This window comes from Vitis vinifera, chromosome 14 (genome assembly GCF_030704535.1).
Source record: "Vitis vinifera cultivar Pinot Noir 40024 chromosome 14, ASM3070453v1".
Classification (NCBI taxonomy): domain Eukaryota; kingdom Viridiplantae; phylum Streptophyta; class Magnoliopsida; order Vitales; family Vitaceae; genus Vitis; species Vitis vinifera.
Window position 1 is genome coordinate 9,453,110 of NC_081818.1, and position 22,599 is coordinate 9,475,708.

At 28.0% G+C, this 22,599-nt stretch overlaps 2 protein-coding genes across 2 annotated transcripts; both read right to left on the reverse strand.

The window, feature by feature from the left end:
* Positions 1–239: 239 nt before the first annotated feature.
* LOC100246029 (probable disease resistance protein At4g27220) lies at positions 240–7,859 on the reverse strand. Its single transcript, XM_019225061.2, has 5 exons — positions 4,501–7,859; positions 3,716–4,174; positions 2,120–2,605; positions 761–1,592; positions 240–485 (listed from the first exon to the last, which is right to left on the reverse strand). Exons 1-5 carry the CDS (start codon positions 7,297–7,299, stop codon positions 436–438), a joined length of 4,626 nt encoding a protein of 1,541 aa, XP_019080606.1. The 5' UTR covers positions 7,300–7,859; the 3' UTR covers positions 240–435.
* A 5,334-nt stretch (positions 7,860–13,193) lies between these two features.
* Positions 13,194–13,856, reverse strand: LOC109123844 (uncharacterized). The gene has a single exon (XM_019224833.1). It carries the CDS (start codon positions 13,854–13,856, stop codon positions 13,194–13,196), a length of 663 nt encoding a protein of 220 aa, XP_019080378.1.
* Between the last annotated feature and the right edge of the window lie 8,743 nt (positions 13,857–22,599).

A 22,599-nucleotide genomic window follows, 5' to 3' on the forward strand; every position in this document is an offset into this window, starting at 1 on the left:
ATATTGGCAAACTTGGAATCATACCGGTGGTTTCTATGTTTGTTGAATTCAATTACATTGAAATAATATCTATTCTGCTAACTGATTTACCAGATCAATTGCAATTGTTCTCATTGATGAATGTTTCTATACCATTTTTTTTGCCTCAAGCCCAATTGCTTCGAGCCCAACCAACTATAAGCAATAATAAATCCATAAATAGAGATTTATACTATGATTCAAGTGGAGATTCATTATGCGACTCAAATAGTGACCATCCATAATTATGAAGAAATTTCAATAATTATGAACAATGTGGAAAACTTCATACAATCCAACAAATCTATATAAACCTAAAATACAACCAAATAGATTGAGATAGAGTGATACATATTGCATTAACATGGAATCAATCCAGCCAAAGAGTAACATTCCCAAGAACAAAACATGATGTAATCATAATGCTGAACCAGCTCCCAATTCCACAATCTCAGCCTCAACATTACCTAAAAAACGTAAATAAATCATTATGAGCATTTAATAAGGTTAAATAAAGAGATTAAAATTATTAGTGATTGCAAATGGTATATATATTTATTTATACCATTTGCAGTTTCAGAACCAAAACATTCTGCAATATCATTTCCTTTGATGATATGATAGATATTTCAGAAAATAGTTCAAAACATTTCATTTTAATGGTTCCTAATTGGTATAATAATAAATGTCTAAGTATGAAATGCGCATGAGAAATCTAAAAAAGTCTCACATCAGTACATACCATGTGCATTTATAAACGAATTATGGATGGCAGTATTCAGATCATCCTGCCAAGGCCACTCCTCATCTCCCACTTTTATTCTTTTTAGCCTTGGTGGAGTTACGAGGCTTGGAGAGAACATTTTCATCTTGGGGCATTCTTTCACCAGCATCTGCTCCAAGGATGGGAATGAGAATATATAACCACCTGAACTGAAGCTTGTGAGGTTTGGCAAATACAGAAGCTCCATGTGTTGTAATTTGTAGAAAGTAATCTCATCTGTTGCTTCCCCTCCTTCGTTGGCAACTACTTCTTCCATCATATCTGATCTACCTATTTTGAGTGTTTTGAGTTTTACCAGACTTTTAGCTACCGAGGGTGATATCAAACTTCTCAGACTACCACAAGACTGCACATCTAGAGTAGCTAGATTCTGGAAAGATACCGAGGATGGTACCAAATTTATCAAACTGCCACAATTCCACACTTCAAGACTCTCTAGACTCTGCAAGTCAAGGCCTGGTTCGGAGTTTTCCTTCCACAAACGTGTCAGCCCAGGAAGATCATGCAACTCTATTTCTCTTAACCGTCCAAGCCTCTTGGCTTGATTTTCCTCATCAAGTCCTTCAAGTTGGAATACCTCTTTGACTGAACTACAGCTTCCTACCTTAAGTACTTCCAGATTATGTAATCTTTGAAGCATAAAGGAAGGAATCACAACCAAAATATCTCTATAGTCATGTACATGCAGAACTCTTAGTCTGGGAAAGGAATCCACTGGAAATTGCTCTGGCCATATTTCTGTATCTCTGTTGTCACCCAATCTTAATTCCTCCAAATTAGGGAATGCAACCTGGGAAATGGTTGGAATAAAATAAATTTGTTCTGTCAGTTATAACCAGTATATAAATAAGATACGCACATCTACAAAGAAGTGTTGTTTTATTTCTCTATTCCAAGTAAAGAACATGGCAAAATTAATATAATTTTTTATGCTGTTTACAGAAGATGCACTGGACATCCACGTCCAGATTTCTAATTTTATGCTGTCATTTAGCATCTGAGAAGTATGATGATGCACAAGGTGTAAGTCACTTGAATAAAAATGGATTGGAAAGGTGGTTCACAATTGTTTACTGTAAGTTGGCTGGTTATAGATTAAATAATTTTTGGAAACCAATAAAATTTACAATAAATTGCAATATTGGTTTGAACCATATACAGGGAGGAAAAATGGAAATCAAGGATGCTCTCTAAAGGAAGTTGTGGATGAAGTAGGGGCCAATAATCAGTTTTGGGTTCTGCATCCACCTTTTCATGGGTCAAGTTATTTAATGTAAAATTTAAGAAAACGTGATAACGTAAAATTAGGAAACTTACATGTGGGAGGAAGAAAAGGGGCATATCAAGATTTCCCTCACCATGTCTTTGTTGGAATGTTGGAGTTTCGAATGCAAATACATCGAGTTTATAACACTCCGACACTCGCAGTTCTTCCAACAATGGCCACTGTGAAGTATGTGCCCCCGGGTAGAAACTCCTGAGTTGAGGTAGATTGCGGAGATCGAGACAAGTTATTTTAGGGAATACGTTTGTATTCCCTAATGAACTACAATCCACATTCACATTTGTCCCTTCCACATCAAAAACCGCTTCTAATGAACTACACTCCATTGCTCTCAGAAACTGTAGACTCTGTAACCTTTTCAGCATACAAGATGGAAAAATATTCAACAATTGTCCACATGATGCTACGACCACCTTTTCTAGTTTGGAGAAGGAATCTTGAGGAATTTGGTTGGGCCATATTTTTTTCACATTATCCAGGCTCCCGATGAATAAGAAATTCAAGCTAGGAAATGCAACCTGCAGAGTTCATCCCATCATTTTGTTATTTATATATTTTGACTAAATGAAAAAAGAAAATTATACATGTACATGCTTAAACAAATTGAATTTCATTGTCTAAAACTATAAGAATTTGTAAGGAAAAAATCAGTCAAGAAATAGCAGAGTTCCTGTGGAATTCATTTTAATATAACTCTCATACATTTGATTGATTCTTATCTAATTGTCTTAAAAAAAAAAATTAAACCACCCGTAATTTGGATGAGAATGAATTCATTATAAATTACAAAAACTTATCATAAAAAAAATACTACTTAAATACTTTTTATTTGTCTATAAAAAAATTCCTTTATCTAGATAATAAATTAATAAAAAATAAATCCATAAAATTCTATACATTTATCACACAACAAAATAAAAATAAACTACCACTAATTCTAATATATATTTCTTAATTAAAAAAAACCCAAAACATAATTTACATTCATCTAAATATTCATTAGAGTAAATAAGTCCATGAATTTTGTAAATCAAAAAATAGAATTTGATATTCTTTCCCAAATTAAAAATATAAAAGTTAGTGAATTAATTTCAATAATCAAACATATACTTCAATTATAAAACCATTATACAAAGATATGTACACTGTATAGAAGTGTTAACTTAGAAAATTTTCTAGCATTTTTTTACTGATAAAGTATAATTAGAAATCATTTTTATTATTCCAATACAAATTTTCATAATAATTATATAATTAATTATTATAAAAATTTTATAATATTAATAATTCAAATATTTTAGGATATTTGAATATTATTTTTTCAAATTAGAGTAAGAACAAATATCATAATTAATTTTACAAATATTTTAATATGTACAAACTACTTTCAACGTCCACCATTCAAACCTGAATAAAAACAAATAAATTAAATATTTAATTATATTAAACTCTATTATTAACCGTTAAGTTAAATTTAGGTGAAAAATGAAAATAAAAAAAGAGAAACAAGAACCAGCTCAATCTAAATTTTCTGTATTTTCCTCCAATAATTTGATTGATAACAATGTTAAAAGGAAAATTAAAATCATAAGAATTAAAAAGAGAAGGATTCTGAGAGATAAACTGACCCTTTCATCAAAGAGAACCGGGAAGGGGGTATCAAGGTCTGCATGGTGAAGCCTTTGGAGGGAATGATATCCAGGGGAGACGAAGCTTGTGAGGTTGGGCAAAAATCCCAGTGAAATATAGAATAATTTAGGGAATATGATATTGCCTACAGGAGCAGAAGCCATGGAAGAAGGGAAATGATTTCTGGAGCTGCCACAGTTGCATATATGCCTCAACTTTGGTAGATCAATCAACCTCAGTTTTCCTAATTTAGGGAGGAGCCCAACATGCCCATCATCAACATTTAGCTCTTCAAGATCAAATACTTGTTCCAGTTTATCACAGTTTTCCACTGTGAGTTCTTGCAAATTCTGTAACAAACTGGGTGGGAATAATTTCAACAGTGACATGCACTTCTTCAGGTTGAGAGACCGGAGGTTGCCGCCCAAGGAAAACAGAAGTTGGCCATCCCTAATCTCCTGTAACATGAGAACCTCTGAGAGCGTTGAATACAACATAGATGTATTACAGATATTAACATAGAGTGAAAATAAAAGCATGATGATAATATGTTTGTCAAATTAAAAAACCAGTCTATTAATTGCATTCAGTCAATGCTCTGTTTTGATTGGTGACGTTTTATCTTTGCGGGTAAAGTCTCATCAGATGGGTTTTGGGATCGATTTAAATGAGGGGATTCTTGCTGACTCAAATCAATTAACGAGGAGCTAGTCTCCAAGTATTTGAATTGAAGTGATTAAAAAAGCATTGACTAGATAGAAAGGATTATCAAGGTTTGACATACCGGTTGGTTGAGAGGTGGTGTACTAGGACCAACAATTGTGCTTGCAGGCTTGGAAAGCACTGGGTTCTCCTCAAAGCAGAAATTACTGAGCTTGGGTAAGTCCTCTAATGTCAAGGATCTCAATTCAGGGAACAGAGGCACATTAACAGCATCTTCTTTTATTTCTTTCCTTCCTTGGGAAACCATCTCAACCATACTCTTGCATCTGGTTACTTTTGTTTCTTCAAGTCGGGAAAGGCCTCTAGCCACAGACAACGAGAAGAGAAATTTCAAGCCATCACAATCTTCCACTTCCACTTTTCTCAAGCAACCAAAGGACCCTGCTGGAAATTGGCCACGACATACTTCTTGCAAGTTAATCAGCTGATTGAGAGACAATGTCTCCATAACAGGAAAGGCACCATGTGATGGAGTCAGATCCATCGAGTTCACAATATATTGAATCTCTGGACTGCTTTCGACATTGAGATGCTTTAATTTTAAAAAACCCTCCCCATCTAATTTGGAAAGAACATTAGTACCACCACACAATTCACGCAAGTGTAGATCTTCGGTTCTCTTCAACAACTTGATGATACCATCCACCAGATGGAGGCTTGTATCGAACTTGTTGAGCTGCAATGTTTTATTGGCTTCAGAAATTCCTCCCCAGCTCCAGACATCACCTACAAATATTCTATATCTCACCAAGGTATCAAAGACTATGTCTTTTGGCAGCAACTTGGCATCTGGTATTTGTATGTCCAAAGAGGTTAAGTGAGACAAATGTTTCAACTCAGCAAGGCAAGCATTACTCTTTCCTTCCCCCTCCCATTGAGTGAAGCTATTTTCCATACACAAATCCTCTAATTGGGACAAGCTTGATATGACATCTGGTGGAATTACTTTTAGTTTGTAAGAACCCTTCAAATCGAACAGCCTCAGATGAGTCAACTGTGCTATTTCTCTGGGCAACTTTTCAATATCAGAATACGTAAGGCTAAGAATTTCTAATTTCTTTAGCTCTGCAATTATAACAATCTCTCCCAAGTTGCATCCATCCAAACATAATGTTCGAAGATTTGTACGGCAATGACATGATAAGGGCAGCGATGGAAGTTGCATTCGAGATAAATCTAATACTTTGAGTTGCTTCATCTCTTCAAAAAAATTGTTTGGGATTTGCACTGCCGAATTGGTGTTTACATCATAACATCCAAAAAGTTCAAGTTTTGGACATGCCAGCCCTTCTGGAAGTTCACGAATATCACAGTCATGCAGACTTACCCAGGTGACCTTCTGGAGTTCATCTATCCTTGGCCATCCTTCCACTCTTACAGTAGTATTCTGGAGTGTAAACACATGATGTTGATCGGATGCAATTTTTCTGGCAGTACTCCGAACAAGATCATGCATTCTAACAAATGCATTATGCCCAGTTTCTAGTAAAAAATTTGAGGATTTGAGGTTGTCAACCAATGCATCTATTCTATTTTTCGCCTCTTCCAATGTATTAGTTCCTTGAAATAATCGCAGACCCACACCATATTTCAACAAGTCCCTAATACTGATATCATTTTGAGAAATTAAACCACAAAGCAAGAAAAATGACTTCACTTCAACTCCCTTCAAGTGTTCGTAGCTCAACTTCAGACTTGAGTATACATTTGTTGTCAGTCCTGTTACGTTTGTCAAGGTTTGCGATTTCAGTTGTTGCAGGGCATCCTTCCAAATAGACACATTCTTGTTTTTCAATGCCTTTGCCACAGTTACTATTGCAAGTGGCAAACCCGCGCATTCTTTTGCTACATCAACAGCTATAGGTTGCAACTCTGGATTTTCAATGGAACCAGCTGTGTTCTTAAATAAAATCCATGTTTCATCTTCTTGCAAAGGTTGAACTCGAAAATCCTTTTGAGTATCCATCTCATTGGACAAGATGTGTTCATTTCTAGAAGTTAGCACTAATTTGCATCCTTTGTGGTGATCTGGAGAAGGAATTCCTATTTTCTCCAAGTCAAGTTTCGCCCAAATATCATCCAAGATGATGAGGATGGTCTTCTCCTCGTTCATCCTCTGATATAGTCGAGCTGCTCTTCCCTGTTCACTCTCCTCCTCAAATTTCATACCTAGAAGGTCTGCAAGTTCCCCTTGAATTTTTTTTAAGTCTGGAGTCTCTAACACAGCTGCCGTGACCACCTTGTCGAATAACTTCTCTTGAGCAGCTTGTTCAGCCACTTGTTTCACCAGCGTGGTCTTCCCGACACCGCCCAACCCCCATACCCCGATCTTGTTGATCTTGGCATCCCTTAAGGCCACCATGACTTCATTCAAAGTCAACATTCTTGATTCTAAAGCTTCGGAAGGTGCAGATCTTATCTCTTGCAGAGGGGCACGATATGATACCCTCTCAAATTGGCCAGCTCCAAGGATTTCAACAGCAACCCCTGCCCTCTTCCTTGCTTCCCTGCTTAGCTGGTACCGGGACTTCAAATTAGGACACAACCTATTGAAACAACTCTTCCGCGCCTCCTTCTCATCTTCAAGGAATTTACAAGCATTTTGTATGAACCCATTTTGTATGAACCCGTCAGCACGTTTCATCCACTTGCAAACATCATCTTCGATTATATGTCCATTCCCAATAGCTTCATCCACAGAGTGCTGCTGCCTAGCCCTGGCATCCCTCAGATTGTCAACCTTCTGAGAGAGATCCTCAATGTTGGTACGGTAGTTAAACAGATAATCCAGCTGACGTACAACTGGACCAACCAGGTACTCTGAAACTTTTGCTACAACCGAACCAATAATGTCTACCATTTTCTATTTGCTACTCCTTTCTTCTCTTTTGGAACACAGATCAGATCGATGACAGAAAACCAAAAGAACAGCAGCAGTAAACTAACAACAGGCTGATATCTACAGGAATCAGAATCGCAAAACCAGAAATCAAGGAAATTGAAAGGTTTAGCAAGCAAAGGAGCAGAGCGACATAGACATATGGGCAAAATGAGTAGTGGTGATCAGAATGAGTATGAGGGTGAAGAGAGTTGCAAACGATGTGACAAAGTTCTATGGAGGGGAATCGACAGAAAAAGCCTATGGATGTTATTGGATTCAACTTGAAGAACAGAAGCAGAGCTGTTAAGGCTGATGATGTGAGAAAGGAAACAAGGAAATGAAAGATTTCAGCAATGAAATGTGAAGAAAGCTCTCACCAGCAAAATGAAAATGAAAATCCCTGGCGAGAATGAGGATGCAGGAGACAATGCTCAAACAAGGCCTCTCAATTATTCAAAATTGAAACTGAAACCCAAGCCAGGTTATCAATTGTGTCTTCAAACCTGCCTTTAATTACTGATTCGCATCCTTGTTAACTTATTCGTATTATTTTGATATACAATTGCAGTTTCTAATAATAAATTGGTATCTTTAACCAAAGTATCATTGGTTTAAGGGTTTATTGCCATCATGAAAAAGTTGAAAAATAATATAAAACCAAAAGGTAAAAATTATAAAATATATAAAAAAAAAAATGTTCTCATTACATGAAAAGTATAAAAGAAAATTATATAGAAGAAAGATTATATAAATATTTATACATTTTTAATCTTTTCATAGTTTGTCTAAAAAGAAGTAAGCAAAAACACAGTGAGATAAGGTCAAAATTGTTGTCTACCATTTTTCCTCTTCTACCATTTTTTTTTTTATATTGTTGTCTTTTTCTCATAATTTATTTTAATATTTCAAGATCCATAATTAGTCAAAATTGTATTATTTAGTCTATCATCTAAGTATGGGAAAAAAATCAAATAAAATAAAAATTAATTAAAAATTAAACATTTTCAAATTTTTATTATTTATAAATTAAATAAGAAAGAAAAATAAATCTTCAAATAAATATAACAAAACCTTAATAGATAAATGCTCAATAAATTAATAATCTTATTTAAATAGGAAATTTTTTGATCCAATTGGATTAGTTTATTAAATAAATAAAATGTTAAATAGATAAGTTAATGAATTTTTTAAAAATTCTTAAGTGACAGTGTATAGGAAATCATGAAGACACCGTTTTATACTTGTCAAATTTTATTAAATTTTTTGAAGTTTATTAATTTTTAGGTTATTTTTTGTTGATGAAAAATTTAAAGGAAAAAATAAAGAGTAAAAGTAAAAAAAAATAAAAAATAAAAAATTATTAATAAATTATTTGTATATATTAATCCACATCTATCTAACTGAAATTTAATTTTTTATATAAAAATTAAATAATTTTAAAATATATGAGTTTTAAATAAATTTTAATTATATTTAATTTTATATTATATTTTTATAGTAAAATTAAATATGGAAATAGTATTTTTTTTATTAGTATTTTTAAAACCGTATTAGTTTATGAATATTGAGGGAGGGAGAGAGTCCTATCCGATAGGCATTGTTGGAGAGAAAATGACATCATCCTGACATCATATATTGTTGGAGAGAAAAAATGCATCACTAGATTTTGACTTAGAAACCGGAGTTTTAGGGCTAAATAGCCCTTTTATGTAAAAAAAAATTAAGTTTTAGCCCTTGACAAAACTTATGTTTAAACTAGCCCCTTACCACGTAGAAGTCATGTCATAATTTTTTTTTTAAAATTTAATTAAAAATATTAAATTGTACATTATTATTGAAATTAAAAATATATTTTTTAATAATAATAAATTATATATTTAAACTTAAATATCTAGTATTACTTTAATAAAGATAAATTGATAAATATAATAATAAATAAATATTTTATTTATCAATAAATTAATAATATTAAAATAATAAAGTTATATGAAATCTAAATAAGATATGTCAATTGAGGCTTCAGTTATTTTATTTTTTACTTTAAAATTTAATTAAAAATATTAAATTTTAAATTATTATTGAAATTAAAAAAATATATACTTTAATAATAAAAATTTATATATTTAAACTTAAAGATCTAATATTACTTCTAATTTGATAAATATAATAAATAAATATTTTATTTATCAATTAATTAATAATCTTAAAATAAAATTACATGACATATAAATAAAATATAAAATTATATGATTTATTAATTTAAGTTATATTACATGTAATATTAGGAAGGGCCATTTTTTTTCCATTATATAAATGTTTAATGGGTATTTTTTGTGACTTTGATGAAACTACTAAAAATTACATTTTGTAGTAGATTTTCTAATTAATTTCATTAACTAATTTCAAAATGTATCTTCAAGTCATATATACTGTGTTTACAAAATAATAGTCTTTTCTTACGTTAAACTATAAATATATGCTTTAAAATAATTAAAAAAATCTATATATAGAAACTTAAGAATATACTATTATTTTAATAAAAATAAAATTGTCAAAATACAAATAAATTAATATCTTAAAAATACAATAAATTAAATATCTTAAATAATAAATTATATAATTTTATATCTTATTTAGATTTCATATAACTTTATTATTTTAAGATTATTAATTTATTGATAAATAAAATATTTATTTATTATTATATTTATCAATTTATTTTTATTGAAGTAATATTAAATATTTAAGTTTAAATATATAAATTATTATTATTAAAATATATATTTTAATTTTAATGATAATTTATAATTTAATATTTTTAATTAAATTTTAAAATAAAAAAAATAACTGAAACCTCAATTATCAATTGGGGTTTTAATTAAAAAATAAAGTTTTAATTGATAATTAATATTTCAGTTAAAAAATAAAGTCTCAGTGGTTAACCCAGGCTTCAATTTAAATTTTGATAAAAAAAAATTATAATATTGCTTATATGTGAAAGACTAATTTCAACATAAGTTTTATAAAAGGGGTAAAGGTTATATTTTTTTTTTACATAAAAGATAAAAGGCTATTTTGCCCCCAAAACTCTAGAAACTGGGATGAAAGAGGTAACTTTGAAGGAACTTTACAATCGCATATATGTATAAAAAAATTTCATGTCACTTTCAAACTATCATGGTCCCACCCAGTGAAAGCCTGTCACCTTCTATTTTAAATTACTTTTCTTTTTCTATTTTTTATTTTACCTTTGGTCAATGACAAGGAAGCTTTATTGTTTCCAACCTGGTTGTATGCTAGAGTTTTATGTCTTGCTGGAATGACGCTTCAGTTTAATTAAAAAAAAAAAAAGTTTTCTTGTTTGCTTTTTGCCAGTGAAGTTTCTTAGACAAATTAAGCTAAGATATAATTATATACTTTATTTTGCTCTGAAAAATTATTAGGGAGAATTACCCTTAAGGGTAGGCTGGGGAAAAAAATGACCAATGAGGGTGGGTAAATTTGATAATTCTTCTGAAGGCCTTATATTTTTATTAGACTAATTTACCCTCAATTTGACCATTGAACCAGCCATTGTCACCAGACGATTGTTCCAACTTTTGAAGGCACTACCCTTTCAATTTATTGCTCTGCCCATTAAGTTCTAATCTTAAAAATCAAGCAAATACTAATATCTCTAATTAATTTGTCAATTTATTCACACGCACACACAAATTGATTGAAAGAAATCTGTACCAACTTTTGAATATCCTTGCTGAAGCTTATAATAGAACCCATGCTGTTGTACTAAAGAGAAGAGATACTAGTGCCACCATAAATCTTTCTAAATAAATCTTCTAATAATAAGTTGGACGATCCAAAATACCCATTACTCACTTGTTTTGATGAGTCTTTTAATTATCTTAGTAGAGGAAAAATAATTTAAGCTCAGTTTGGTTAATATTTTTTAAACTAATTTTTATTCTCTTGAAAATATATATATCTGAAATTAAGATAATAGAAAAAAAATTAAAAGGAAAAAATAAAGTATTTTTAAAAAATATTTTTTAATTAATTTTTACTTACTCTTCTCATAATTGTTTTAAAAAACTAATTATACAAATATAAAAAAAATCAAAAATAAAACATAACATATACAAATTATTTTTAAAATACATTCAAAAACAAAGAAACAAACAAATATTTGTTTTATAAAATAATAGATAATAGTTTTCAAAAAATTATTATAAAAAATTGTTTTTAAAAATTATTTTCAAAAATAAATATCAAATAAGGTCTTAAACTTTGTTTGATAACTATTTTAAAAAATAATTTTATGTTTTTTAAAAATAAATTTCAAATAACTAAAAAAAGGTTTTTTTTTTTTTGTTCTTAAAAAGAAAAAATATATATTCTTGAAAAATAATGGTATAAATATAAAGAATAATTAAAAGTAAATCATTATATATAAAAGTTATTTTTAAAATCCATTTAAAAATATAGAAAATAAGTTTAAAATATTTTAAGTTTCAAAGTGATTTTTATTTTATAAAACATAATGATTTTTCAAAAATTACTTTTAAAAACTGTTTTATAAAATCAAAACAAAATCTTATCCCTTTTTTCGGAGATCTCTATCTTTTCTTTCCCCAGCAGTCCCAAAATTATACCTATGCAGTTGCATTTTTATACTATGCTTGTTCCCAAAAATCAAGCCCATAAATTAGTTCTAGCTATACCCATCAATGAACTGACAAATCAACAATAAAAATGGCTCCACGAGAGCTGGACAAAGTGGAGTTCACAGCAATACATTGATAACTGTAGGCATTGCACTGTCAACTCATCATTTCCCAAACTAATTTGAGGTTACAAAAAAAAAAAAAATTATTGAACCATTATATATAAGAAATTGGTAATCAACCCAAAAAATTGGACTTTATTTAGTCAAAAGATTGCATTGTTAGTTTATGTTGTAATTTATCATACAGTCAGTGTTTTTTTATCGTCATGTTAGTGAATTTATGTTGTAAATGTAATTAAAAATGTAGGCAAAACTGTGAACTATTATAATTAAAAATCTAATACAAGTCCACATAATGGAGATAAATAACCTATTACAAATAACTCCAAATACAAATACATCAAAGTACAATACAATTAAGCATTACATATATAATCCAAAACTTAATAGACATGAAGTAAGTGTATGATTAAGCAATTTTCAAACATAGAACAAAAAATAAAAGTAGTCCTACTACAATTACTTTCTGCATGAACTCAATTCTTGTTAAAATATGTTTAAAATCTTCATCCACGCTATACATTCTTCTTTGAACAACCTCTTCTGGTTCTTGGTAGGTGTTGCCATCACCATTTCCTTCCGGGAATGCCCATTTAAAGAAATGACAGTCATCTCTAGTATTTGCATATTGACAACAATAATATAACCTATTTGGGTTATCCTTTGATTCAGAGATTCTAACAGCCGCCCTCTGTCTGGGTAAACATTTACACATACAGTTATGATAAAGTAGATATTCACCATTTCTAGTATTACCTCTTATATTTCTAAATGAAGCACTTGAAGATGCCATGATGTAACCTGTATTTCAATGGAAAACAAGTTAAACAAATGTAATGAACATGTACAAAGTCAATAATGATCTTCAAAATAACATTAAAAACATGGTTACAAACCACCTTAAATAATGATAAGATCATAAGTCTAAAATAGTGGCATATGTAATACAAACATCTTTGTCATGACAATCAAGTAAATAAGTAAGTTCCAAAACAAATTCTTACAGATTCTAATTTCATAAACCACACATATCATCACAATCAAAATAAAATAAAAAATAGCATGTCACCAAACAAGCATAACACTAGAATCATGGAGCGGGTAATGGATTTTTGCATGAAGCTCGATTATGGCCTGCAACTTGACATCGTGAACAGAAGATAAGCCTTTTTGAACTAAATTGAGACTCTATTCGACGGTGTCGAGGCCTTCCAGGTGGTCGTTTTGAGCATGGAGGTTTAAGGGAAGGATATAAGCGACCTTGAGCATCACGAACACATCCATCAGCATCAACTATAGGCATGTTGTAATTTGGAATTGAATTGAAGTGTCCAGAATATATCAACTCTTGCATTGGAAGCTTGAAATATGAGTCAACATATTCATAAACATCTTGTTTCATCTGGCGTATTGCTGCACATGCATGCTCACAAGGTATTCCGGCCATTTGCCAAGCCTTACAAGTACATGTACGCTCTCTCAAATTCACGTCTACATATACTTTCATATTGAATACCTTAAACACACCACCAACATAGGGATATACAGGCAATGACCCACTCTTTATAATGTTTTCCAACAACTTTTCCTCGGTCTTTGGGCCAATTGCAGCTTTCCAATTTTCTATAGAACCCATATGATCAAATGCTAGATGAGCAAACTTATCCATATGTGTCATTACTAAGTTGAAAATTGTGTAATGACGTTTCTCCTTCAGCCAAACATTGAATGATTCAGCAAGATTAGTTGTCATCTTATCCCATCGTTTTTTTGGCAAACTTTGACATTGCCCAATGTTGTGGACTGTTCTCTTCAACCCACTTCACTAGGTCACTGTTATATGTCTTTAATTTTTCCATGGCTACAACATAATCATCATCCAACCTAGCATACGCAACATTATCAAGTAGCAACAATGCATCCATTTTACATTTTTTTCCCTTCATACTATGTTTCGTCACATAGCTACTAAAATTCTCCTTCACATGACGATAACAATATGCATGATTTTCTACTCCAAAAAGTTGAGAAACACTACGAAGGATTGCTTGATGCCTATCTGATATTATGACTACCTCTTTATCTTGAAGTATGCCCTTCAATTTCTGCAAAAACCATAGCCAATCCTCATAGTTTTCTGAACTTACAACACCAAATGCAATTGGGAACATGTCATCATCAGCATCGTAAGCTGTTGCAGAAAATAAAGAGCCCCTATACGGTCCACTCAAATGAGTTGAGTCAATTGCAATAATAGGTCGACAACCCATTAAAAACCGTTGAATTGAAAAAGAATGTGCAATGAACAATTGCCAAAAATGCCCATCTTGTCTGCTATATTCAGCAATCGTCCCTGGATTAATGTCTACCAATCTCTGACATAACCATGGCAACAACATATATGAGTTTTCTGGAAGACCATATATTCTCTCTTTTGCCATTTCTTTGTATGTCCAAGCTTGCTTATAACTCAATGAAACACCATACCGACTCCTAAAGTCTTTGCAAATTTGACGAGGCAAATACTGAGGGGTTGCCCTTATTACTTGCTCTATGACACGAGCACCTCTCCTTCCCCGCATTGAAGGTTGGCTTGAACACTCAACATCTGCACAATGATTGTGTACATCAATGAAGATGTTAACCTTCAAAATTTTGGTTATGCCTATTGAATTAGCAGTTATTCTCTAAGGGCACCCATCCACTAAACAACACACAGATATTCGCTTTGGAGAGTTCTTTTTGAATTTGTATTGAAATCTACCAACTAATGACATCGTATATAATGCATTTCTAAATTCATCTGCATTAGGAAAACTATGCCCACTCCCAATAATAGGTTGAGGACAAAGACTTAAATCATGTGGCATAACTTCAATTTCTGCACATCTGGACATGAAGCCTTGAGAAAGTCCTAAATTAGACTCGTTGTTTGCTTGACATGATGCAACTGAATTGTGTGTTTCCTCCGTACTATTGTGACTGCATATTATAGCACACTCAGTTAATTAATATTAAAAGCACTTTGCATCATGGAATTAATGACAACTAATACAAGATATATCACTTACCAATAATCATTTTGCACATTGACTATACCTCCTTCAACTTCTACTCTTCGAGTCCGTTTTAATACATAAATACGAGCATAATCATAACTATGGGATAACATCATATGCATGTCCTCATCATCATCCAACTGTTGAAGTGCAGATGGATCAAACTCAAGGGTGTAATGAAATGTATATCCATTTGAATTAATATCCAACCGTTCACATGCCTTTGAAACAAATTCAGCATATGACATCCTTTGTCCAATGTACATGCCTTTTTGTTGTCCACCCTTGTATTGTATTTGTTTATCCTCCTTAGGTACAATCTCCCCTCCTTCATGAAGGTAGCCATAAATGGAATTTTCCAAGTCCATTTACCAATTCAGAAGTACGTCTTCTTTCACCGACAATCAAATCAATCTATTTCACAATATTACAATCAATGAAAATTTTACAACGAATAAAAAATAAACAAATGAAAATTATAATCAATTGAGAGACATATTTTATATAATAAATAACAATATTTGTTGTATATTATACATGTTAGGGATATGCCAAAGAACCCATAATTGCCCAGTTTCATAAGAAATTTGACGTTTTCAAAATTTTACCTTATTGTAATGTATCGTAATGTTATTGTATTTGTATTGTATTTTTATTATACCTCTATATTTTTATATAAAAAAATTAATTTTATGTATTTTTTTTTATCCATCATTGGATAATCAACAACTATTTCACAATATTACAATCAATGAAAATTTTACAACGAATACAAAATAAACAAATGAAAATTATAATCAATTGAGAGACATAATTTATATAATAAATAACAATATTTGTTGTATATTATACATGTTAGGGATATGCCAAAGAACCCATAATTGCCCAGTTTCATAAGAAATTTGACATTTTCAAAATTTTACCTTATCGTAATGTATCGCAATGTTATTGTATTTGTACTGTATTTTTATTATACCTCTATATTTTTATATAAAAAAAATTAATTTTATAGATTTTTTTTATCCATCATTGGATTATCATCAACAACTATTTCACAATATTACAATCAATGAAAATTTTACAACGAATACAAAATAAACAAATGAAAATTATAATCAATTGAGAGACATAATTTATATAATAAATAACAATATTTGTTGTATATTATACATGTTAGGGATATGCCAAAGAACCCATAATTGCCCAGTTTCATAAGAAATTTGACATTTTCAAAATTTTACCTTATCGTAATGTATCGTAATGTTATTGTATTTGTATTGTAATTGTACTATATTTTTATTATACCTCTATATTTTTATATAAAAAAAATTAATTTTATAGATTTTTTTTTATCCATCATTGGATTATCATCAACAACTTCATGTATTGAAATTACAATAGTGTATTTTTGTTGTTGTTTTTTTTTATAATTTTGGCTTGCAAGGATGCTTTATGATAGGAATACAACATGATAGCCTAGAAATGCCAATTCAGTAAAAAATAATTCAATATTTTGTCATTTTGGTATATTGTAATGTATCATAATGTTAATATTTTTTCATTGTAACTATATTGCATTTGTATTGTACTTATACTTTATAACTGAAATAATGGTTCTTTTACACAACCTTCAAACTACTAGGCATTCGACTCATCATACCAAAATAATACTTATACAAAAAGGTAACAAATTTATAACAAAAATATAGTGATCTTAACTCTTTAACAAATTCATAATAAAAGACAAAGTGGTCTCGTACAAAGGGGATTTAAGTTTTCAATGACAATCCAAATATGTTTATAAACACACAAACAAAGTGGTCCCAAACAAGCATGAAACAACTGAGAACATTTTTTCTTCAATCATGTCAAAAAGTCTTAACAACAAAACTAAAGTGCAAACCTTTTCAATGGAAATCAATAATAATCATATCAAACAACCCACCCAGAAAATAAATTAAAAATAAAAACACATCTTCAATATGACCTAAATAATATAAAAAATTCAAAATAATAAATTTAAATAACATTTAAAAAAAAATGTAATTTCTTTCTCAAAACCTCATTCAATATTTCAGATCTAATATCTTACAACTACATTGTTAAAATTATTAACTTTTCCTTCATTCAATCCGATTTTTAAATTATTTATTTATTTTTCCATAAACTGACGTTTTTTTTTGTATTAAAAAAAAAAACTGACCTTTAATGGATTTCTTGCTAGATTCACAAAAAAAAAAAACAAGTTTTGTGTATCGGTTGCAGAGAATGACCTGAAGTGCACACCTTTTTCCTTTCCCCTTTTTCTTCTACAACTTGGCTCCAGGTAGGTTAAAGAAAGGGAGAATAAACTCTTTTTTATTTTCTGTTGCTTTTCACTTTACTTGCTTTTCACTTATTAAGGGTAGTATTGGCATTTAAACAAAATAAGGCCTTTAGAGGAATTATCATAATTTTACCCTATCCTTTACAATAATTATCAAATTTACCCACCCCTAATTGATCATTTTTTTTCCCCAGCCTACCCTTAAGGGTAATTCTCCCAAATTATTATCTTATCATAAACATCGTAAATGTTTGTTGTACTTTTTGTAAGTAATTTTCATATTAAATAAATAAACTACTAAATAGATAAGTTAACAAATTTTTTTAGAAATCCTTAAGTGACACAATCTATAGAAAATTATGAGGACACCATTTCATACTTGTTACGTTTTATTAAATTTTTTAAAGTTTATTAAATTTTAGGTTTTTTCTATTCCTGAAATTTTAAAGGAAAGAAACAAAGAGTAAAAATAGGAATAAATAATAAATTATAAATTATTTTTATATATTATTTCACACATGTGTAATTGAATTTTAACTTTTTATATAACAATTAAATAATTCTAAAATATATTAGTTTTTAATAAATTTTAATTGTATTTATTTTTCTATTACATTTTTTTATGTTAAAATCAAATATTAAAAATAATTTTTATTGGTTTTCCAAAAGTGTATTAGAGTGTGTTTGATAATATTTTAATTCGAAATGTTTTTATAGAAGTGTTTTTACAAGAAACACTTATTAAATATTTCTTTAAAAAATATTATAAGTGTTTTTTTTAATATTATAAATGATTTTTAAAATTTTTTAAAAGTGTTTCCAAAATTTTGAAAAATATTTATTTATTTATTTATTTATTTATTTATTTCAAAAACACTTTTTATGCTAAGAAACATTTTTATGCTAAAATATAAAATATAATTTTTATTAATTTAAATTAATATATTTTTTCAAAAGTATTTTTTAAAATAGTTTTTAAATCACTAATATAATTTTTGTTTATTTACAATTTAAAAATAAAAAATAATTCCAAATTTTCAATTATTTTTCAAAGAGTTTAAAAAATAATAAAAAATAATAATAAATAATTAAATAAGGGAGAATTTTATAAAAGTGGCATACAAAAAGAGGGGTATAAAAACAAAAATGATGGGTAGAAGTTAAAGGGGTGTTTTTGTCTATTCCAATCATACATTTTCAAACTATCTTGATCCCACCCATTGACAGCCTGTCACTCGCCTACTTTCCTTTTTCTATTTTTTTATTTTGGCTTTGGTAAGGACAAGGAATCTTTACTGTTTCCAGTCCGGTTGTATACTTGCTCGCAGGAGTTTTGGGTCAAAATGGCCCATTTTTGAAACTTAATGTTCAAAATGGGCACATTTTGAAACTATTGTTCAAAATGGCCTCTTTGATGCCACGTAGGCGCCACATCATTAAAAAATATTTTTTTTTCGTCATTATAGTGAAAGCCGTAGTTGGGAAACGCGGCTTCATTTTTGCACTAAAGCCGTAGTTGGCAAATGCGGCTTCATTTTTGCACTAAAGCCGCATTTGGCAAACGCGGCTTCATTTTTGCACTAAAGCCGCATTTGCCAAATGCGGCTTTAGTTAATTTTTATTTAAATTTAAAATTTAATTAAAAAATTATTAAATTACTTAATATACTTAAAAATAATAAATTATTTATATTTAAAAATATACTTAAATAATAAATTATTTATATTTAAACTTAAAAATCTAGTATTATTTCAACAAACATAAATAGAAGATATTATAAATGAATATTTGATTTATTAATAAATTAATAATCTTAAAATAATAAACTTATATAACATATAAATAATATATAAAATTGTATAATTTATTAATTTAATATATTTAATTTGTTAATTTTTAAGATATTAATTTATTTATATTATGATAAATTTATCTTTATCGAAATAATAATATAGTAGTTAATAACTGAGATTTCAATTATAATATTTTTTTTTTACTTTCCAATTTAATTAAAAACTATTAATCACAATTTATGATTGAAATTTTAAAAATATACTTAAATAATAAATTATTTATATTTAAACTTAAAAATCTAGTATTATTTCAATAAACATAAATTGATAAATAGAAGATATTATAAATGAATATTTGATTTATTAATAAATTAATAATCTTAAAATAATAAACTTATATAATATATAAATAATATATAAAATTGTATAAATTATTAATTTAATATATTTACTTTGTTAATTTTTAAGATATTAATTTATTTATATTATGATAAATTTATCTTTATCGAAATAATAGTATAGTAGTTAATAACTAAGATTTCAATTATAATATTTTTTTTTTTACTTTCCAATTTAATTAAAAACTATTAATCACAATTTATGATTGAAATTTTAAAAATATACTTAAATAATAAATTATTTATATTTAAACTTAAAAATCTAGTATTATTTCAACAAACATAAATAGAAGATATTATAAATGAATATTTGATTTATTAATAAATTAATAATCTTAAAATAATAAACTTATAGAACATATAAATAATATATAAAATTGTATAATTTATTAATTTAATATATTTAATTTGTTAATTTTTAAGATATTAATTTATTTATATTATGATAAATTTATCTTTATCGAAATAATAGTATAGTAGTTAATAACTGAGATTTCAATTATAATATTTTTTTTTTACTTTCCAATTTAATTAAAAACTATTAATCACAATTTATGATTGAAATTTTAAAAATATACTTAAATAATAAATTATTTATATTTAAACTTAAAAATCTAATATTATTTCAATAAACATAAATTGATAAATAGAAGATATTATAAATGAATATTTGATTTATTAATAAATTAATAATCTTAAAATAATAAACTTATATAACATATAAATAATATATAAAATTGTATAAATTATTAATTTAATATATTTAATTTGTTAATTTTTAAGATATTAATTTATTTATATTATGATAAATTTATCTTTATCGAAATAATAGTATAGTAGTTAATAACTGAGATTTCAATTATAATTTTTTTTTTACTTTCCAATTTAATTAAAAACTATTAAATCACAATTTATGATTGAAATTTTAAAAATATACTTAAATAATAAATTATTTATATTTAAACTTAAAAATCTAGTATTATTTCAACAAACATAAATTGATAAATAGAAGATATTATAAATGAATATTTGATTTATTAATAAATTAATAATCTTAAAATAATAAACTTATATAACATATAAATAATATATAAAATTGTATAAATTATTAATTTAATATATTTAATTTGTTAATTTTTAAGATATTAATTTATTTATATTATGATAAATTTATCTTTATCGAAATAATAGTATAGTAGTTAATAACTGAGATTTCAATTATAATTTTTTTTTTTACTTTCCAATTTAATTAAAAACTATTAAATCACAATTTATGATTGAAATTTTAAAAATATACTTAAATAATAAATTATTTATATTTAAACTTAAAAATCTAGTATTATTTCAACAAACATAAATTGATAAATAGAAGATATTATAAATGAATATTTGATTTATTAATAAATTAATAATCTTAAAATAATAAATTTATATAACATATAAATAATATATAAAATTGTATAATTTATTAATTTAAGATATTTAATTTTTTAATTTTTAAGATATTAATTTATTTATATTATGACAAATTTATCTTTAACAAAATAATAACATACTCTTAAGCCGTAGTTGTCATATATAGATTTTTTTACAAAATTAGTTAATGAAATTAATTACAAAAAGTCTACTACAAAATGTAATTTTTAATAGTTTAATTAAAGTCACAAAAAATATCCACTAAACATTAATATAGTGGAAAATAAAAAACATATATAATCTCACATGCCTCCATAAGGAGAAAACCTATGTGTAACTGGTACTCTCTTCCTTTTTGGACGCCCCTCTCTAACTGTAGCAGGTACTGCATGTGACACATGAAGAACATCTGTCTGTGATGGGGCTAGAGCTGGAAATAGAGGTGGTGGAGGAGGTAGCAATCTAGGTCGACGTAAGCCCCGCCAACCCCTCGGAATGACTGGCGGTAAATCTAGCTGAGTAGATGTGTCAATCTGCACTAATGGTGGATAAGAAATAATACAAAGAAAGTGAAACAGTGACGTGGATGAATTGACAATACCTGCTAAAGAAAGGAATTAAATGAAATCCTAAATTACTCTATAAAGTGCATTTAGGTAATTTTGCAGATTTGGCGTTTTTTAATGTTATTAGTAAAAAATTGGTACTTGAATTGTATTCATAATTTGAAAAGTTTTTTTATTGAAACTTTCTTCTTAAAAGAAGTGTCAATATTTCTAAACTTTCTATTTTATAAATTAATCTCTTTTCTCTTAAGTTTCTAGTTTGAGTCTTCAGAATTTTGAAGTCTTTGTTATTAGAAATTTTATCCGAAGGTGTTTCTATAAAGTAGGATGTTAATTCTAAAAATGGAGTTTTTTTTTTTTTGATTTTATTTTTCAAAGATTTAGGAGTTCTCAAAAATGAACAATAGTCCTAACAAGTTGCTACATAGGTTAGGTTTGCTTTCCATAATTTTTTTTAGTTTTAAGGGTTCTAAAACTTTATAAATAAAGCTAATGGATGTAAAAGGGGATGATGATTGATGATCCAAAGATTTTTATTTTTATTTTTTTATGGGTGCAAATTTTGCAATTTTCATGGTAGGACTTAATTATTTTACTTCTAAGTGAGACTCCTAGGGCCTATGTAAGTTTGTAAGATTGCTTCTTTATCTTTTTTTTTTCCTATTTTTTATTTTATTTTTTCCCTACTATTATAATTTTATCTTTCTTCTCCTTAAATCTCAAAAGACTAAAGTCCTAGTCCGCCTATTTGATTATAGAAAACCATCCTAGTGTTGTCAAATATCAAGCAATCAATTACACACAAAATGTAATCACATCATTCAAAAGATCACCAACCAAATCACAAATAAAATTTAATGTCAATGAAAGTACGTATTTTCATCTTTTGAATGACTCATAATGATCATGATGATACAATAAGTTTCTTGATGAACTTA